Raw genomic sequence first — 18,214 nt, 5'->3', positions numbered from 1 at the left:
GAGTCAAATGTCAGGCGCCCAGGGAAATTCACTTTCGGGCGCCGAGATCAGATCTTTACAAGACACCCGCTGTTCTCTGGTTCGCAGACCTACATAGCTGATCAAAGCCGAGTTACTGGGAGACTCGAAGAATGTTCCCGTTTCCGTCAGTGGACGTGTACCCGCACTACGCACAGTATGGTTCTGAGGTCTGATCAGGAGATCCCTCTTTGCTTCTAACGCTCACCTCTGGCGATTTTCCCACGGTCCGGACCTCTGACGGGAGGGGTATACGGACGTGAGGACAGCAACAGGAGCTTACAGAAAGCTCGCTAGGCAATACTACTAGTACTTTACATTACTCAGGCTCGATGTCGAACTCCGCGAAGGGAGGGACGACGTCAAAGACGGCGAAACCGGTGGCATCACCGACGACGAGAGGCGCCAGTGAGCGACCTAACACGAGAGCGACAGCCTCGGCGCCGCCGATGGACCTGAAGACGGAGAGAGAGAAGGTGGACTCGTACGACAAGGCGTACAAGGTTCTAGTGAGCCGAGCCCTAATACCAGAAGAGACCCAACCTTCGGTGGGTGCCCTGGTAGAGGGCCTACGCTTCTGCGCCGAGACGAGCAACCAGGCGCAGGTACGAGAGGCCATCTACGCCTTCGCGTCTTACGCAGAGGCCATTCGCGACAACCGTCCAGCCGCCAAGGTCCTGGACGACATACGTCCGATCCTGATAAAGCTCACGGAAAGAAGCGAGGCCGAGCCAGGGGAGCTCGACGAGGACAAGGCCGGCCGCCTGGAGGAAATGGTGGACCGGCAGGTGCAATCGACCACGGAGTTAAACGGGATGTTGGGGAGATTGACCGAAGAGGTGCGTAAGATCGCTGCGTCTCAGAAGAAGCTGGCGAAGGACCTGGAGACGGTCGACGGCCTGCGAGGCGACCTCCAGGGTGCCTTGAAAGAGACGCAGGAGGTGCTGAAGGCACCTCCGCAAGTCGTACATCATGAGCACGTCGCTCCTGTGAATGACGGAGGTGTCCATATGGATGGCGCGGGGGACGACCCTCGTACGCGGCGGCCATCCAGCATCAGCTCCCTGCCGCACATGCCTCGACGATGAAGCGACAGAGCGCACGAGGACGTCAGATGCTAATTGACGTAAGTCGAGAGCTAGAGAGGATGGACGCCTCTCACCGAGCTGGAGCTGGTCACGAAGGCCAACCTTGCACTAGAACTGATGGCAACGAGGAGGAATCGTAGTCCCTGAGGGGGCGAAGTTCTTGACCGCACAGAAGCTCAAGAACGGGGGAATCCTGTACGAGCTAACCTCCAAGGAGGTGGTCGACTGGATGAGGATCGAGAAGCACTTGGCTGCTTTCACAGCCAAGTTCGGCCTCGAAGCGACCGTGCGAGCACGCCACTATGCTGTGGTTGGCAGAATGTGTCGACGTCTTTCGTTCCGAGCGAGCAGGCGTACAGACTGCTCGAGAAAGAGAATGGCTGGAATGAAAGGATCTAATGGTGGTGCACTGGATCAAGCCGATTGATAACGAAATTGAACCAGCAGACCGCGTATGCAATCGCGAAGTTCAGCAGTGCGAAGAGAGCCAATGACGTCATTGTCAATGGCCTCATGTACTTCGGCCAAAGACTGAACGCCTGGCGTCTGGTCAAGGAGGCGCGGCGCTGCATGAAATGCCAGCGCCTGGAACCAGGCCATATGGCCTCCGACTGCACCGAGACTGCTAAGTGCGGAACATGCGCGTCCCCAGAGCACACGACCCAGAAGTGCAAGGTCCCTCCGGGACGCAAGCGTTGGTGTGTGAACTGCAAGGTGGCAGGACATGCATCCTGGGAACGCCACTGCCCCACATTCATGGAGGCGAACCACAAGATCCAGCGTGCTAACACGCTGGAACAGTACCGTTTTTCCCGATTGCTGATGACCCGACTTCTTGGGAACCACGCTACTTACCAGACCAGCCCCGTTTCCCTTTCCCGGAGGACGCTGCCCCCCCGCAGTGTACCGATGACGCGCCTGCGGGCCCGCCGGCTGACCATGGCCGCATGCACCCAGCACGAGCGAGTCGCCTTGCGACCTCGTGGGGTGACGAACCAGACCAGGGATGGAAACGCGCAGGCAAGGGCCCTGGCCCGAGTGTCGCTACTGATTACTCTCATCCACAGACTACCAGCTTCCGATCGGCGGATGGCAAACGCCAGTCAACGCTGACAGGCGAAGGCGGATTCACCACACGTTCTGCACCACCGACTCGCCCCAGCTCGCGCACGTCAATGAGATCCCAGGAGTATTACAACAACCTCAATGATGATGGAACATTCTAGGGAACTCAAGGTCTGCCAAGCCAATGTGAACAAGTCGAACGTCGCCCAGTGCGCCCTGCTCCACAATGTTGCCGAGTTTGACATAGTAGCCCTGCAAGAGCCCTACATTGATCACCTCGACAACACCCGCGCGGCTGCTGACTGGATTGTAATCTACCCTATTGGTCACAAAGATAATGAGGCTACGTCACGCTCTGTCCTACTAATTAACAAACACGTATCCACTAATAGCTGGACAGCGATCCCGATCAAGTCCCCTGACATCACGGCGATTACGCTCCGCCTCACCGCCTCTACGATACACATCTTTAATATCTACAATCCCCAGGACAGTAATCTTGCCCAGGCGGTTCTATCTCGGGAGACACGGAAGCTACTACGGGATGACGATGAGGACCCTGAACGTCATATCCTCTGGCTCGGAGACTTCAACCGCCACCATCCTCTCTGGGACGATGAACGGAACGCCCACCTGTTCACGAACCAGGCCCTAGACCAAGCAGACCGGCTCATAGACATGCTGAGTGTCTTTGACATGCACATGCTCCTACCACAGGGCATCCCCACGCTCGAGGCTTCACGCACAAAGAACCTCACACGCCCAGACAACGTCTTCGCAACAGAGGGCTGAAGGACTGCCTAATATCATGCGAGGTTGCCCCGGACATACGCCCACCCCACACCGACCACTTCCCCATTCGCACTACGTTCCTACTCGACGTCCCTAGGGCGATACCCCGGAAGTTTCGAAACTTCAGGAAGGTGGACTGGAACGAGTTCAGAACAGAGCTTGCCATACGACTCGAGGACGTGCCGGTACCAGACAGACGAATGGAATCCAAGGAAAGTTTTGACGAACTACTAGCCACGCTCATGACTACGCTCACTGAAACTATTCAGGAGACAGTACCGGAGACGAAACCGCCACCGTTTGCTAAGCGGTGGTACTCGAAGGAGCTGGACAAGCTGCGGAGGGAAGTCGGACGGCAGGGACGCCGCGCGTTCAAGCAGCGCGAGTTCCCAAACCATCCCATCCATAGGGAGTACCGGCAACTTCGAAACAGATATGGCGACCAGGTGCGCACAGCCAAGAAAGCGCACTGGGACGCATGGCTCGAAGAAGCGGACGCAAAATCGATCTGGACCGTAGGCAAGTACATCCGCGCCGGATCAACAGACGGAAGCAAGAGCCGGGTGCCCCCGCTACATCGCCCAGGCAGCGCCCGGCTCGAACGCGGGAATGAAGCGAAGAGTCGAGTCCTGTACGAGACATTCTTCCCGCAGCCTCCACCCGACCTCGAGCTCCCGGACCCAGATACCGAGGATTACCCTCCCGCCGCTTTCGAGTTTGCACACGTCTCAGACCAACAGGTCCATGCGGCGTGCCATCGACTAAAGGAGTTCAAGGCGCCGGGCCCAGATGGAATACCAAATGAGGTATACAAACGGTGCGCAGATCTATTGGTCCCCATACTCGGCTGCCTCTTCCGTGCTACGTTTGATCTACGGTACTACCCCGAGGAGTGGAAGCTGTCCACGACAGTGGTACTGCGGAAACCCGGGAAGAGTGATTACTCTGTTGCTAAGGCATACCGGCCTATTGCTCTCATGAGCTGCATGGCGAAGATTCTATCTTCATGTGTCGCTGAGACAGTGGAATATGAGCTGGAGAAGCTCAACCTGTTCCCTAACCTCCACTTCGGAGGCCGGGCGGGTCGTACGACGACTGACTCACTACATCTCCTGACCAAAACAATCCGGGATGCATGGCGAACCAAAAAGGTCGCCTCAGTCCTGTTTCTTGACGTCGAGGCGGCGTTCCCTAGCGCCATCCCGGAACGACTCTTTCACGAGCTTCGGATGCGCGGCGTACCCGCTGCGGTGGTAGATTGGCTTCGCGAGAAGCTCAAAGGGCGCAAGACGCGCTTGACGTTTGATGACTTCGTATCCGACTTATTCGAGATTCTGAGCGGAATCGACCAAGGCTGCCCGCTCTCAGTTTTGTTATATAAGATCTACAACCTCGTCTTGCTGGAATGCGCTGACAAGAAGAGAGGCGAGCTGGCGCTCGGTTTCATTGATGATGTGGCTACGGTCGTAGTGGGAAAGGACCTGGACGAGACCTGTACGAAGCTACGGAACTACATGGAACGCACAGGCGGCGCGAAGGAGTGGTCCAAGACACGGAACTCCCGCTTCGAAATCTCGAAGCTGTGTCTTCTGCACGCTGACCCGAGACTCGCAAAAGAGGACTTGGGTCCATCGCTAGACCTGTCAGATGGGTCGGTACAGCCCTCCGAGGACGCGAAGTTCCTAGGAGTCTGGATAGATCGAAAGCTGCGATTCAAAAAGCAGGCCGAGTACGCCCTGAAGAAGGGCACTACATGGCTGCTACAATTCGGCCGCCTCGCGCGTCCGAAACACGGGATCCCCATGAGACACGTGAAGTCCCTGTATCTTCAGATGCTCATCCCTGCCATGCTTTATGCTGCGAGCGTATGGATTGTCCCACAGAGGCAGATGGAGGGCAGAAAGCGACGCTACGGATCTGTTGGAGTAATTCGTAAGCTGGAACGTGTCCACAGACAAGCTTGCCTGATGATATCGGGCGCAATGCGCTCGACGCCCACCGACTCCATGACTGCGCATTTGAATCTGCTTCCGTTTCACCTGTTAGTGGACAAAATGATAATGCACGAAGCTTCTAGGTTATGCACTCTACCCACCTCTCACCCACTCCACCGACATGTCAAGCAAGCCTCGAGATGGGTCAAAAAACACCGAAGCCCCCTCCACGAGATACTCGGAGCATTTGAACTCGACCCCGAGGAGATTGAGACGATCGAGGCGGTACGCCTCCCACCAAGCTGGCGACCCCCATTCCGGGTATCAATAGCACCATCGAAAGAGGACGCAGCAGCCGAGGAACTGGTATGGGCGAGGAAGGATGGATGGAGAGTCTATTCAGATGGGTCGGACATAGACGAGGGAGTCGGCGCTGCGGCCGTCCTGATCATACCGGGCGGAGTGCCCAAGGTCCTCCGATACCATCTCGGCCCGTCGACAAAACACACCGTATATGAAGGCGAGATCATCGGCCTCAACCTCGGGGTTGTACTCCTCCACCGGGAGCTATCTTGCACACGAGCGTCCGCGGCCGCGGATAACCTGGCGAGCCTACACGCAGCGAAGAATCGTAAACCGCACCCGGCACACTACATGATAGATCAGCTCCTGCAAGCAATAGGAAGGCTCGAGAGACGTCACCCGAACATAGACCTCACCCTGAGATGGGTACCAGGACACAAGGGGATCGACGGCAACGAGTTGGCGGATGTGGAGGCAAAGAAGGCGGCGCGAGGAGATAGTAGTCCGGTCGAGGACCTCCCGGACTGGCTGAAGAAGACTCTCCCCGCGAGCCTGTCCAGTGTCAGACAGACGCAGAACGAAAGATTAGGGCGCATGGCGAAGGAGGAGTGGAAGGCGTCCCCAAGGGCAGCGAAGATGGACAGAATAGACCCAGAAATGCCGTCAAAGAAGTACAACAAACTCGCAGAGCGACTACCACGGAAACAGGCGAGCATCTTGATTCAACTACGTACCGAACATGTTCCGCTGCAGAAATTTCTATTTAGGATCCAGAAGGAGGACACACCTGTATGCCCGTCTTGCAGGACCGCGCGCGAGACGGTGTATCACTTCCTCATGGAGTGCCCGGCCTTCAATGAACAGCGAGACCAACTTGCACGCGAAGCAGGCCCTGCAGCCCGATCTATTAAAGATCTACTCAATTCAGCGAGCACCATGAAACCCTTATTCCGATACATACACAACACTGGCCGCTTCGCGGCCGCGTACGGAGACCTAGAGTTGAAGGAGGAGACCGCGAAGGAGGACACGACCCGGACGCGCTGACGAGCGACACACGAACTGCGACACCGGCCGCTCCGCGGCCGCGCACGGAGACCTAGAGCCGAAGAAAGAGACCATGAAGGAGGACGCGATCCGAACACGCTGACGAGCGACACACGATCCGTGACGAAACTATTTTCACTCCACTTGATTGCACCGACTCAACCTAGTAGCCACACACACGCCTACCTACACCACACACTACTATACCTGCCTGCAGCTTCGGCGAACGGCGATGCTCAGCGACCCCAGACTAGACGAGACGAGATAAGTTCCGAGTAAAGTATGTACTGTCTACATAGGGCTTCGCCCTCAGTGACAATAAAGGGAATCAACAACAACAACAAGGTCTGATCAGGGTTGCCAGAAGGGGCCAACGGTACAGGATGTCTAAATGATAGTGTCTAAAGAATCGGCAACCAGTCGCCGATGTGGGACAAATGCCAGGACGCGATGTTAACAGGCTGAGTGCGAGGACTGGGCCCGGGAGTCGCGCGATGGTGCACACCCCAAAGTAACTTGTATTGCAGCTTGCTCACACGAGTTACTAACATTCGTGATGTCGATTTAATATAAGTACATTGTAATGATGCGCTAGTGCAATACAATGATTTGTGATCGCATCTATTGATGGATCTGTGATGTACATAGTATATACCACGATTGTACAGTAAGTAGGGCTACTACTAATAGTACAACGGTGCGCGACGCGACTTAGGCATGCCCGGGGCGGTCACGCCACAGCGGCCACAGCGGGGTTCGACCCTGCAAACCGGGTGGGTCATTTGAATTACATAACCTCAACTTGTGGATGCCCTGGGATGACAGGCTGTCGTTGCGTCGCCGCAGACGGCTGTTCCGGTAAGCGTCGACGTCGATTACTTATGACACTTACCGTATGGATCCGCCGAGCCGTTCAAAGCATCTGGACCTGTTAGGGCCATAGAAGATGACCTGACGTGGGTCTTCCAAGAGGCCTACCGGAGGGAAATGGGTCGCGACCCGCACTTGTTCACGTACCGTAGATTAGTCGCCCGTTAGGTTACGTAAGCCGATCTGTATCCTCGCACACTTCGCATACTCGAATACATCTACTTCTACACTCACGTTCGTCTCCGGTTCCTTCTCTTCTGCGCGCGTCCTCCGCCCACGGCTGGTCTAGCCACCGCCGGGCCTGTACATAGAGGTACGTCTCTCGTTCTCCTGTTCTCTCGCTGACTCTCCTGGTCGCAGCCTCCCCTTCCGGGACGCGTCGCCGACCCTCTCTCGCGGTCTCCGGGCTTGCCCTCCGACCGCGCTCGCTCCTTCTCCGCGCCGGGACGACTTCGCTTGCGACGTCCCTCGTTCGGAGACGGGGATGGCCCCTCTCTGAGCGCGCGCGGGGCCCGTTCAGCTCGACGGGTATCTCGGCGGATCCCTCGTGAGCCTTCGAGGCCTCACAGGACCCGTCGATTTGGATGCCTCCGTCTCTTAGATGACACTGGCAGAAATGGTGCTCTAGCCTTTGTCCAGCCTGGCCCAGTTATCCCTCCGAGTCGACCGCATCCTCGCTAGGCCCGATGCTGGAATACTTGTGGTACGTGTCGTGGTGAATCATGCTGCGTAGCGTAGTGGTTAGCGATGGGTGGCTCCTGGGCAATGAGTGAGCCTGGAGAGTTGTCGCCTGAAGTGCACCAGGGGATCGATTCTCCGCCACCCCATGACCTCACTTCACTTTTTTTTCTGCTTGCGTCTCCGCCCAGGATGGCGGGCGATTCGCGTTGCAGCTCCACGACCTGTTGCGCTTCCCCGGACGCTGACACGGTCAACCTTGATTGACTGACATTGATGTGCAGAATGATGATGACCGGGCCGGGTGCGGGCACCTGCGGGCACGTCGCTGGCTCCGTTACAGGCCGTGTCAAGTGGCGTCATGCTCGATTTACGAGCTCATGGTCTTCTGTCTTGACGGCTCGACAACTTGCAGTGGAGGCTTTCCCTGTGGCACCCTGGCGTCGTATCCGCCGCCGCGCGTGCGCGTCCCGACCGCCTGTCCTCCCACTCAGACCTCTAAATGCGAACGATGCGTGGACTCCCGCACGTTGACTGCTCAACGAAGCGGTCGTGGCCTCCGAACGTGATCGCGGCAACATGGTGCCTGGGGAGTCGCGCCTTCGAAGCGCACCCGGGGTCGATTCTCCACTGGCACCGCGAGCAGGCAAACTGAGTGGGACGGACGTCTGCACGTCGTGAAGCCCGCGGCGGGCCGCTTCTGTGCTTCGCGCTCCACTGGTACCGCGCACGAGCTGGCACGGCGGCCTTGCGAGCATGTCCGAAGACTCAGACTGTCACGACACGAGTGGGCCGGCTGAACCCACTCTCCCGTTCTTGGAGCCGGCAGTCACTTGACCGCGCACCCCTCCTCCTTTAGACAGCGGGCTGTCGCACACGCGCACGACGGCAGCCATGCACTCCGAAGTCTTCTAGCGCAACGCCCACCGCCGAGTCCCCGTAGGCCTTTCTCCTGCACTGACCGCTCACGCAGCCTAAACCAACCCACAGGCGCGAACACTCAGACCCTACGCCCCCCGCTCAACAGCCCGCACCGTCAAAGCGCCCGCGCTCGCCTGTCGCGGGCGAGCCCGAGAGCTAGCGTCTCCGGCGAGAAGCCGATCCAGGCGACCGCAGCGCAGCCAAGGCCGACACGCGCTGCAAGACACGCGCGGCTGGTGGAGCTCGGGCGTGACCTGGAGGCCTGTCAGGGAGACGTCGCGCAGACGAACGAGCGGCTCGCTCGGTGCGAGGCCCGGCTGTCTGAGACGGTGACACCGCGCGGGGACGCAGACACCGAGGTGGCGGAGGCGTGCGCACTGCTGGCGAACGCGCGGGCTCTGATGGTCGAGGGGCAGGTGCTGCTGGTCGATATGACCGCAGAGCGGGACCGGCTCGCGCAGGACGACCAGCCGCCTGTCAACCTCAGCTTGTGACTTGAGCTCACAAGCTGAGGTTGACAACCGGCTGGTTGTGGAGCGGAACGTCCAGAGTGAGCACGATTAAGGATGCGTGCTCATAAACGCTGACCACGAGCGACGAGCAGTCATGAGCGAGAAGTTCGCCCGGGAAATGTGGGAGCTGATGGATGAGGCTCGGTAAGCTGCCCTAGCCGATGCGGTGATTCTCAATGATGATGTGCTGACAACACACGGATGTATAGCCCTTCGCCGGCAACTGGAGACGCTTACGCGGAAGCTGGAGGACGACCGCGCTGCGAAGGCAGACGAGCCATGCCCCACCTTGGCGGTTGCCCGGGGAGAGGCCTTCGGTGCGTCGTTCAAGTTCATTCATGACGTTCGCGGGCGTGACTATCTATCATTACGGTGTCCCACTGGTATGCAGCTGGGAGCCATGGGGCGTCCTCGCGCGGCGGGATGGAGTGTTAGCGCGACGATTGCCGGTCTATGGCGTCAATGTGTTCAGTAAGCCGGATTGTATACATACGTTACAGTGCACGATGCAGCCACACACATTCTACTCTCACAATCCTTTAGACACTCGGTATGAATAGACGCGTTGTCCTGTGTGGGTCCCTTGATGTAGTACCTTCCTGTGTAACAGCGATGATTCCCCCCCTCGTAGTGGCTTGATTCATGTTTGATTCAGGGGTGTCGTACACGGCGGGAGACTCGAATGTGCGTTGTGCACTGAGCATCTCGCGTTCAATGCGTCACTGCGATTGAGCTACCACGCACGTCGCGTCGCGCATACGGCCGTTCAAACGTTCAAATTCGACGGTGAGCGTTTCGTCGTTGAGAGCACAAGGACGACTCGTCGCGTCATCCGGTAGCCTCATGGCGAGGCGTGTCACAACCCCTGGGGCTCTTCCACCTCAAGTAGCCGACAAAAACGTAGTACCCTGTACCGTTCCTCAATCGACTGGTTCTTACAAATGATCAACACAGGTCGCCGATACACTATGAATACAATACAATAAGGAATACATGATGATCCGAGACACAAAACCGATGTAAAATGTATAAATGACAGTAGGAGTAGTCTGTGTTGGGTTGCATCCGAGTCGTGCAATACGGTCCCGCCGTTCCAGCTCAACAGTCGCTGTGCTCAGCCTCTCCAGCCGTACAAGGACATCCTTTGACTCATAGCCATATAGGCAGCAGATGATGAATAGGCCTGCTCGCGAAGAACTACAGTACATACGTCCATCGTCAGCACGACAAAAGTAATGCATGGACGCTCAGTACGGCTTACAATTGATTTCGCCCAGCAGATCCAATTGCGTCCGGACGTATTTCTTACTCAGGTCTACCCGTCACTTGTGGTCAGCATACACGGAGGCACGACGGATCGCAAACCCACTCACCCTGAGCGCTAAGCTCTGCGACTTGTCGTCTCTCGACTTCGGTTTGTATCTTGAGCTCCGCGGCTTGTCGTTTATCTATCTCAGCTTGTACCCTGAGCTCTGATTGGCGGAGTTCCTCCGAAGCCACTAGTAGGCTGTGTCAACACCCGCTCCCAGGAACCACGAAAACATACTGACCAGTTCGAGCTGCCTGCGCCTCCGACTGCAGCGTGCCTACTTGTGCTCGCAGCACTGGAAGGAGTCAGACGGAACCCAACACCGCTCCGTACGACAACTCACGAGCATTCATGTCCTGCGTAGCCTTCAGTTCAGCCTCGTGCTTCGCTTCATCCCGCGCAATGTCTGCCTGGAGCGTAGCGACTAGCTGCGCGAGGCGATCCCGCTCGGCGGTCACCTCCGCCAGCCGCAAACGCCCACGCACGAACTGGGACCGCGCTTCGGCCAGCTGGCCCCGTGCTTCGGCCAACTGGGCGGCCGTCGCGCTCTCGCTTGCCCTCGCCTCAGACACCTCGCTCGCAGCACGTGCCAACGCCGCGTCATTCCGCGCGCCAGCGGCCTCCACATCTGCAGATCGTTGCGACCAAGCGACACTGTCAGTACTATCTGGTTTGCACAAGGGAGAGACTCACCCTTCTCCCGCTGCTGGAGCGCCTGCTCCGTCGCTCGAAGCTTGGCTGATTGCCGGGCTAACCGCTTGCTTAGTCGTGCCGTCTCAAGCTCGCGAGTTTCCACGTTGCTTCTGAGTCCATTCAGGTGTGCGTCTGCTGCAGCGACCGCAGCGTCGAGCGCAGTCTTGAGCGTGCCGACGATACTAGTCGCGCCCCTGTTGCGCTCGCCCTGATCGCCCGGCGCGTCCTGAGGACCTGGCGGTGCATTCTCCTTCGCGGCGCCCCCGAGTGCATGGGCGTCGTCCGCGTCTTCTTGTTTCACCACTACATCGTCCGCAACAGCCCGCGAAGAAGCAGCGTTCAAGGTATCCAAGGGCACAGTGCGAGCAGCAGATCTAGTCACCCCAGACTCAGAAGCCTCAGCAGCGCGAGCAGGTCCGGCAGGTTGAGCAGCATCAGCAGGAGCAGACCTAGAGCCTGTCGCAGGAGCGTTGTCACCCTCGGGACGAGTCCTTGCCGTGTTCATAGCCGTCGGGCGCGTTCCGGGAGCGGAGGGTTGTGCCCCGGAGGCTTCCTGTCGAGGACGCTTGTTCTGAGGCTCGGCATGACCGCCATCGACAGGTGAACGTGGGCGCTTTGGCGGTGCAGGTTGTCGAGCTGGGGCCGCAGGCGCTTCCGGGGCCGGAGACACGTTCCTGTAGGTCACGTCAGGCTGCGTGAGGGGTGCACCGAATGTAGCAGAAGAACCCACTTGAACTCGACAGTAAGCGTCGCACTACCGAAGTTAGCGAAGACCGGAAGTGTTCAAGGTCATGGCGCTCACATGTTTAGGTCCCGCAGTGTGGCGTTGAGCGCTTTTTGCTGCCGCCTCGTGCATGTTGCCAGCATCGTCGGCGTAAACTCTTCTAGCACCTGATACTGCAAAGCGTGGACGAGGAGTAAGCGGGAGGTCTCCCTGAGATGAGGAAGAGACGCACGAGAGCCTCCAAGTCGTCGGTGGAATGTTCGGCGTTCCACGAGCATCGCACCACCGGCACGTCGCCTTGCCAGAAACTCGCGACGGTGGCCGCAGGCTCGCGCGGGATTTCGAGGCTGCACAGGTCGCCCTGGAGAAAGATTTCGATATACCGGGGGTTGTTTCTATGCAAAAGGGCCAGCTCTGCCTTCCGCCCGTGGTAGTGGATCTCTAAGATATAGTGTTGCATTGTAGTCGCCGGCGTGTGTGTTCAAACGATAATGTGCGACAGCCTGCTGCCGAGAGAAAAGGGTCAGAATGGGGTACGCGGTCAAGTTGGTGCAGGCTCGGACGCGGGGAGAGCGAACTCAACCTATTGACGCACGTGATCGCTGTCACTGGTAGGTTATGACCTGCCCACTGGTGTTGTGACGGGTGTAAACTTTAAAATGTGCGCACGACCGTTGCGACAGCTCATGCGTGCGTACCGAGCCAATGGAGTGTGCGATACGGAAGTGATCTGTCGCGGAGTGCACGACGTGCCCGCACAATTCTGTCGTCTCACCCGCCAATGCCATCACACTGCGCACACCAATCAGCATGCACGGACTCACTCAGATATCGACACGCCCGAGAAGAATCATCGTTTCCTCCACGTACAAGGGTTGCAGCGAAATGAATGCACTTTCACATCCCTTCGCGGGCAGGGGAAGCGGACCACAAGCCACCATTCTCGGTCTAGGAAAAGCGTGTTTCGACGCGTTTCCCAGGTGTCATTGTCTATGTCATCAGAAAAACATGAGCGATCTTTTTCACTTTCGAAGCCTTTTCTGCGTGAGGAAATGATATTACCTTGGTAGTGACGCGGACGGTCCAGTGATGATCGGGAAGTCGTGTCGTGATTATGCAAAAAGTAACCGCTCAATGGGGGGGAGTCGATCCCGTAGCGCTCCAGGAGAGTTCCCCAGGCGTCACTAGCTGCCCAAGCGTTCCATCGGACACGGCCGCAGCAGACCATTTGACTATCTGCCGACTTTCCTGGGGGTATGCACCACGAACACATCCACGATTTCTGGGGACGGGGCACAGCAGTAGGGAACGCAGGCTCTGGCCACTCGGGCGACTGATAGCTCGACTTTTTGTGACGCAAGAGAAGCCCCAGATGCTGTGGAGCGAAACGAACCAAGAGAGACGCGTGAAATTCGACGCGATCGACACCGCCGAAAGGACACCGCGCACCGCCGCGACTATATTCTCTTCTTCGGTGACGGATTGGAGGGTGGCAGTCAGGATGCTCCACGCACACGCCGACGGTGCCTCGGAATGTGAACCGTGTCGGGACAGCCGAGCCCAACTCCTGTCACAACACAAAAGAGCCGCCGGTATTGGCACAAAATCGGTGAGACCAAGTCGGTGGAGTGACGGTACCACCTGGGCGGTGAACTCGGCGGATGGCTGGCAAGGCCTCGTGGATGGCCTGACAGACAGCGGGCAGATGTCGCAATCGACGCTGCGCGATGCAATGAGAACCTGACATCTGTCGGCACTGGAGCTGCGTTACTGCCGTCGCCACAGGGAGGGGTGTAAGGGGTGTAGGTCTTCTCGGACGCCGTACTGAGCTAGCCAAAGCCTGTATATTGCAGGGGCGAGCGGTGCACAACGATGGGGGAAAAGACGACGAGAGCAACGGGGCGCGTCAGCTATAAAACGGTCCTTCGGCGGACTCCGGGTCGCTGACTAAGGCGCTGACTAAACTACTTTACCATCGTCCTTACATCCTCCCCTCCAGGAAAACGTCGTAGACGTCGACATAGGGCAGTGTACATAGAATATAGCATAATGTGCATAATGAAGACACCCGTCGCAGCTAAAGTCGACGGGGATTCGTAAATACATAATCATAATAAGTGGTGAACAAGCCACTCAGTGGTAGTAGGCATAAGCTCGTCGGTGCGAAGTGCGACGAACAACGGATACATAGGATCGCGAATACGGCAAACACAAACTTTTAGAAGGAGTATGGAGAGAGGACGAACCATCCCTCGGCATTACGCCGAGTCCCGACCAAGCGGCTCGACCGCCATTGCCTCTTCGCCGGCTGCGACGTTCGGAATGGGCTGCTCGCCGTGGCCAGTCGCGGGTTGTCCACCTGGTGCGACCTCGCCATCGATGTGCTCGGCCACCAGCGGGGCTCCAGTCGCGGTCGGACCCAGGTCTGCCGTTCGTAGTCCACTCGCTAGGTAGTCTCGGGCCCACAGGCAGAGGTGGTGAAGCACGAACTCCGGGGTGATGCCGCAGCGCGCCGCATGTACCGCGACAGTGGTCATCGTGACGTCGACCGTCACGACAGCCCCGTTCTGCGTCTCCGGCAACGGGGTGATATTGAGGGCCGGTTCGGGATTAGTGCAGAGCACGGGTCGTGGGAACCCGCGCGGGTACCGGGTACGGGTACCCCCGGGTACGGGTCCGGGTCACGTTTCTGTGACCCGTGACCCGGACCGTACCCGCCACCTGCGCAACCGCCGGGACGGACAACCACCACAACGACGCGCTCGTGCCATCCCACCGCCCGAACACAACAAGCCCGAACGCACGATATGACAGTCGAACGGACGGCGGGCGCACAAGCGACGGGCGGGCACGCGGTGTCGCAATTAACCTCCCTCTATTAGCAATGCTCAGCCCTATACACTCGCTTGACGCATATTCGGGACTTCGCCTGAATGGCTATTTTTCTCCTCCCTGCCTGACTCTTCGCGGCGCTCTCCTGTAACGTCGCTTTGGGACTGCTTCGTTCTTCGGGTACCCGCTCTGCTATCTCTTCAACCTTCTGCCTGACTCTTTCCAAGTGCACTGATCTCGACGTCAACCCCTCGTCCTTCGATAGCACGGCGAAGGCGAAAAAACTTGCACCATTAGGAGCCCGGGCTTGGTCGAGGTACGTCGGTTCCATGCCCACATTTCTTGTCTCACATATGGTGCCAGGTCGTGAGTCACATCTCCTAACTCGTGCGGGTATGCTAACAGCGAGCACACGGCGCAGAGACGTGCAGTGATAGGCCGTTGCACGACACGTACGGCGACCACGAGCACGCAGGGCCAATGCCCCGTGTACAGGCGCGGCCTTCGAACGTGCGGCCGGGTGGACAAGCTAGTGGACTACCAGGCAGGAAAGCGGGCTGGCGAGTGGGCGTGCGAGCGGGCGCGTGGGCGCGTGGTTGAGCGGGCGGGCAAGCAGGCAGGCGGACGAGGGGGAAGCTGGCAAGTGGGTGCCACGAGGGGAGACAGGTGAGAGCTCATACCATGCGGTCGCCTGCTGTCACCCACCGTTCTAGCCAGCCGTCTCGCTTGTCCACCGTCACACTATCTCCATCGCACGCCCTGCCGTCTCGCAAGCCTGCCGTCTCATGGGCACGTCGTCTCGCAGGTCCCCTATCTCGCAGGCCCGCCATCTCGCAGTCCCGCCTGCCGTCCCTCGCGCCCACTATCTCGTACGCTCTGCCTGCCGTCTCGCTCGCCCGCCGTCTCGCTCGCTTGCTGACTCGCTTGCCTGCCGTCTCGCTCATACGTCGTCTCGCCCGTCGTCTCGCCTGTCGTCCCTTGTGCCCACCATCTCGTACGGTCTGCCCGCCGACTCGCTCGCCTGCCGTCTCGCTCACCTGTCGTCTCGCCCGTCGTCTCGCCCGTGTACCGTCTCGCCTGTGCACTTGGCGCCCCTCTCGCCCGTGCCCTCTTGCTCGCGCCCTCGCGCCCTCGCGCCCTCTCGCCCACACTCTCACATGCACCTCTCGCCCGTGCCCTCCTCTGCTCTGCTCGGCCGGCACTCATGCACACGATCGCCCACGCGATTGCTCGCTCGTCCGTGCACCCACTTGCCGACAGACCCGCTTCCTTGCTCGTCGACCCGCGGACCCTGCACGGACCCGCCGTGACCCGCCTTTAACCCGTACCCGTTGGCACGGGTCAGTACCCGGGGCGGGTACGGGTACGGGTCGAACCGGATATACCCATGGGTATACCCGTGCTCTGCCCTATTCGGGATTGACATTCGCGGCCTGGAGGTGTGCGACGTAGACCTGCGGGTCGGTGAACAGGGCGGCAAGCGTGTCGAAGATGGCCGACTTGTAGCGACGTCGGGTCGACGTGAGGGGAGAGGCGATGCGAATCATCATGCAATGAAGATTCGCGCGGTCGATGGGGACTTGACCGCTGTTGTCGCGCACAAGTCCGCGAGGAAGGCGGGCTCTTGGGTAGCGCGAGAAGTAAGATGCCCACTTCTCGGCTGGGTCGGTATAGCGCGGAGGGGTCTCGTGCTGCTCCTGGGTAGGCGGGTTCGTCGTGCGATCAAGTCGGGGGGTGCGAGGGAAGCGGTGGAGGTACCAGTCGGGTAGTCCAACCCAATGGTTTTGCAGGGCCTCTTGGGTCACTGAGAGGGGTCGTCCCACAGCGAGGGTGGCGAAGATCGCCCTGCGCCATTGCTGAAGCTGGCGCACGGCTGCGAGGCCTACAGCGTCGTCGATCTGCGCTCGACGCAGTGCGCCGTCGACTTCGTCGATGGTCAGAGGTACCTCCGACATGATGAGGGTCTGGTGGCGAGCGGGTCCACGGATACGCTCATTCGTGTTGAACCTGCGAGTGAGGCTATTGTCGAGGTAAGTATCGACAGAGGAATCAGTGTTGTAGGGGGCGAACCTATTGCGAATAGGTCCCAATCCTCCCCCTCCAGGAAATCGTCCACCGGTGTTTGCACGGGTGGCGAGTTGGCCTTCGAGCTCCGCGATGCGAGCTTGAAGTTGCTGGATCGTGGTCGCGAGCGTCGCACGGTCCTGTTGCGCATCCTCGTAGCCTCGTTCATAGGCTTCGCGTCGTGCAGAACGGGCGGCGGTGTCGTCCTGTTCAGTGCGTGCGACCTGGTAGTTGCGAGTACCGAGGGCGTCGGTTGCGTGGTGCAAAAAGGCGTCGCAGACGCCGCAGTTGCTGGCGTGCAAGACGGCGTTCACGCCTTCGTTGTGGCGCCACATCGCAGGCGCCTGTGCGATGTTTGCGACAGGGTTGGTGACAGGTCCATTGGCGACCTGCACAGTATGGATGTTGGCCATGGGGTGGTCGACGTCGGCAGTAAGGATAGCAGTGGACATAGTAAAAGAGGCGAGGGTAGAGCACGCACAGATGAGTAGTTAGGTGATTTGGTGAGCACGGCGCGATGGCGGCGTGCACTTTAATAGGCATCACGTCGGCCTACGAGCGTCGCGGCAGGATAGTCGCGAATGTTCGACGCGGGTTCGAAGAGTTTCTGGCGACTGTTGGTCGTCAGGTAGTGGGGTGTTGGGCGGCGAGTCGGTCGCCGATCTAGATAGTGGAACTATCACCCGCCAGGGCGCATTGATCTTCGCGCGTGGCGGTCGGGCCCGGCATGTCGCGGCAGCTGTCGCCAGTCCGAGATACCTTGTAGCTCGAGATACCTGTCAAGAGCTTCAAGGTCCTTGCAATTATCGTATGACTCCCAGAGGATGTCGCCATCATCAAAACGTACCAAGAATTCAATACGTCGACCAGCCCAGCGATGAGTGAGGATATCATCGACTAGGTATTCTTGTTCGCCGTCGAGTCCGAAGTCGTAAAATCTTGTTACGTCTCGGCCCGGGAACATGGTGTCATCATTCGGCTGATGAGGCCGAAGGAGCGACGCATGGAAGGTCGGGTGAATGCGACGCTTCCGCAACACGTCTGGTAGCTCCAGTGTGTAATTTGATGTGTCGGGGTGTGCCCTGACAATACGGTAGGGGCCTACATAGCGTGGGGCGAGCTTGTTAGCTCGTCCTTTCGGTAGGGATAGATTATGAGTACTCAAATAGACGAGTTTGCCAACCTCGTATCGAGGTTGGTCATCACCAGTAGGGTTGTCAGCACGTCGGCGACGGTTCGCATGCGTCGTCTGAGTGACGCGCGACTCGATGATTGCGTCATGGGCAATCAGCAGATTTTCGACTGCACGGTCCGCAAATGCTCGTACTCCGGGCATCGCGGGCGTGTTTTCGAGTGTGCGCATG

The 18,214-nt window shown here is 58.7% G+C and overlaps 5 protein-coding genes across 5 annotated transcripts; 4 read left to right on the top strand and 1 right to left on the bottom strand.

Moving 5' to 3' along the window:
* Positions 1-200: 200 nt before the first annotated feature.
* Positions 201-1,106, top strand: B0H18DRAFT_1109814 (uncharacterized protein; the record flags this gene model as incomplete). Its single annotated transcript, XM_048032762.1, has 1 exon — positions 201-1,106. The coding sequence occupies exon 1, from the start codon at positions 351-353 to the stop codon at positions 1,104-1,106; it is 756 nt and encodes a 251-aa protein (XP_047885120.1). The 5' UTR covers positions 201-350.
* A 441-nt stretch (positions 1,107-1,547) lies between these two features.
* On the top strand, positions 1,548-1,916 carry B0H18DRAFT_849244 (uncharacterized protein; the record flags this gene model as incomplete). The annotated part of the gene is made up of 1 exon (XM_048039585.1): positions 1,548-1,916. A coding segment is annotated over one exon (369 nt), but the record flags the coding sequence as incomplete, so codon positions are not given.
* A 6,390-nt stretch (positions 1,917-8,306) lies between these two features.
* B0H18DRAFT_1128200 (uncharacterized protein) lies at positions 8,307-9,210 on the top strand (the record flags this gene model as incomplete). The annotated part of the gene is made up of 2 exons (XM_048035322.1): positions 8,307-8,377; positions 8,769-9,210. 2 exons carry the CDS (start codon positions 8,307-8,309, stop codon positions 9,208-9,210), a joined length of 513 nt encoding a protein of 170 aa, XP_047885118.1.
* A 5,935-nt stretch (positions 9,211-15,145) lies between these two features.
* Positions 15,146-16,145, top strand: B0H18DRAFT_310525 (uncharacterized protein). The gene has a single exon (XM_048037498.1). It carries the CDS (start codon positions 15,572-15,574, stop codon positions 16,094-16,096), a length of 525 nt encoding a protein of 174 aa, XP_047885117.1. The 5' UTR covers positions 15,146-15,571; the 3' UTR covers positions 16,097-16,145.
* Positions 16,146-17,415, bottom strand: B0H18DRAFT_310528 (uncharacterized protein). The gene has a single exon (XM_048037499.1). The coding sequence runs from the start codon at positions 17,300-17,302 to the stop codon at positions 16,196-16,198; it is 1,107 nt and encodes a 368-aa protein (XP_047885116.1). The 5' UTR covers positions 17,303-17,415; the 3' UTR covers positions 16,146-16,195.
* Positions 17,416-18,214: the final 799 nt, after the last annotated feature.

Source organism: Fomitopsis serialis (assembly GCF_022376445.1).
Source record: "Fomitopsis serialis strain Sig1Antser10 chromosome Unknown B0H18scaffold_298, whole genome shotgun sequence".
Lineage (NCBI taxonomy): Eukaryota > Fungi > Basidiomycota > Agaricomycetes > Polyporales > Fomitopsidaceae > Fomitopsis > Fomitopsis serialis.
Note: the sequence above shows the minus strand (reverse complement) of the source record. Positions and strands in the feature narration are given on the sequence as shown.

Bases quoted from the DNA above. Each gene is read 5' to 3' on its own strand.
- B0H18DRAFT_310528 (XM_048037499.1), bottom strand. From the start codon at position 17,302: ATGTCCACTGCTATCCTTACTGCCGACGTCGACCACCCCATGGCCAAC.
- B0H18DRAFT_310525 (XM_048037498.1), top strand. From the start codon at position 15,572: ATGGGCACGTCGTCTCGCAGGTCCCCTATCTCGCAGGCCCGCCATCTC.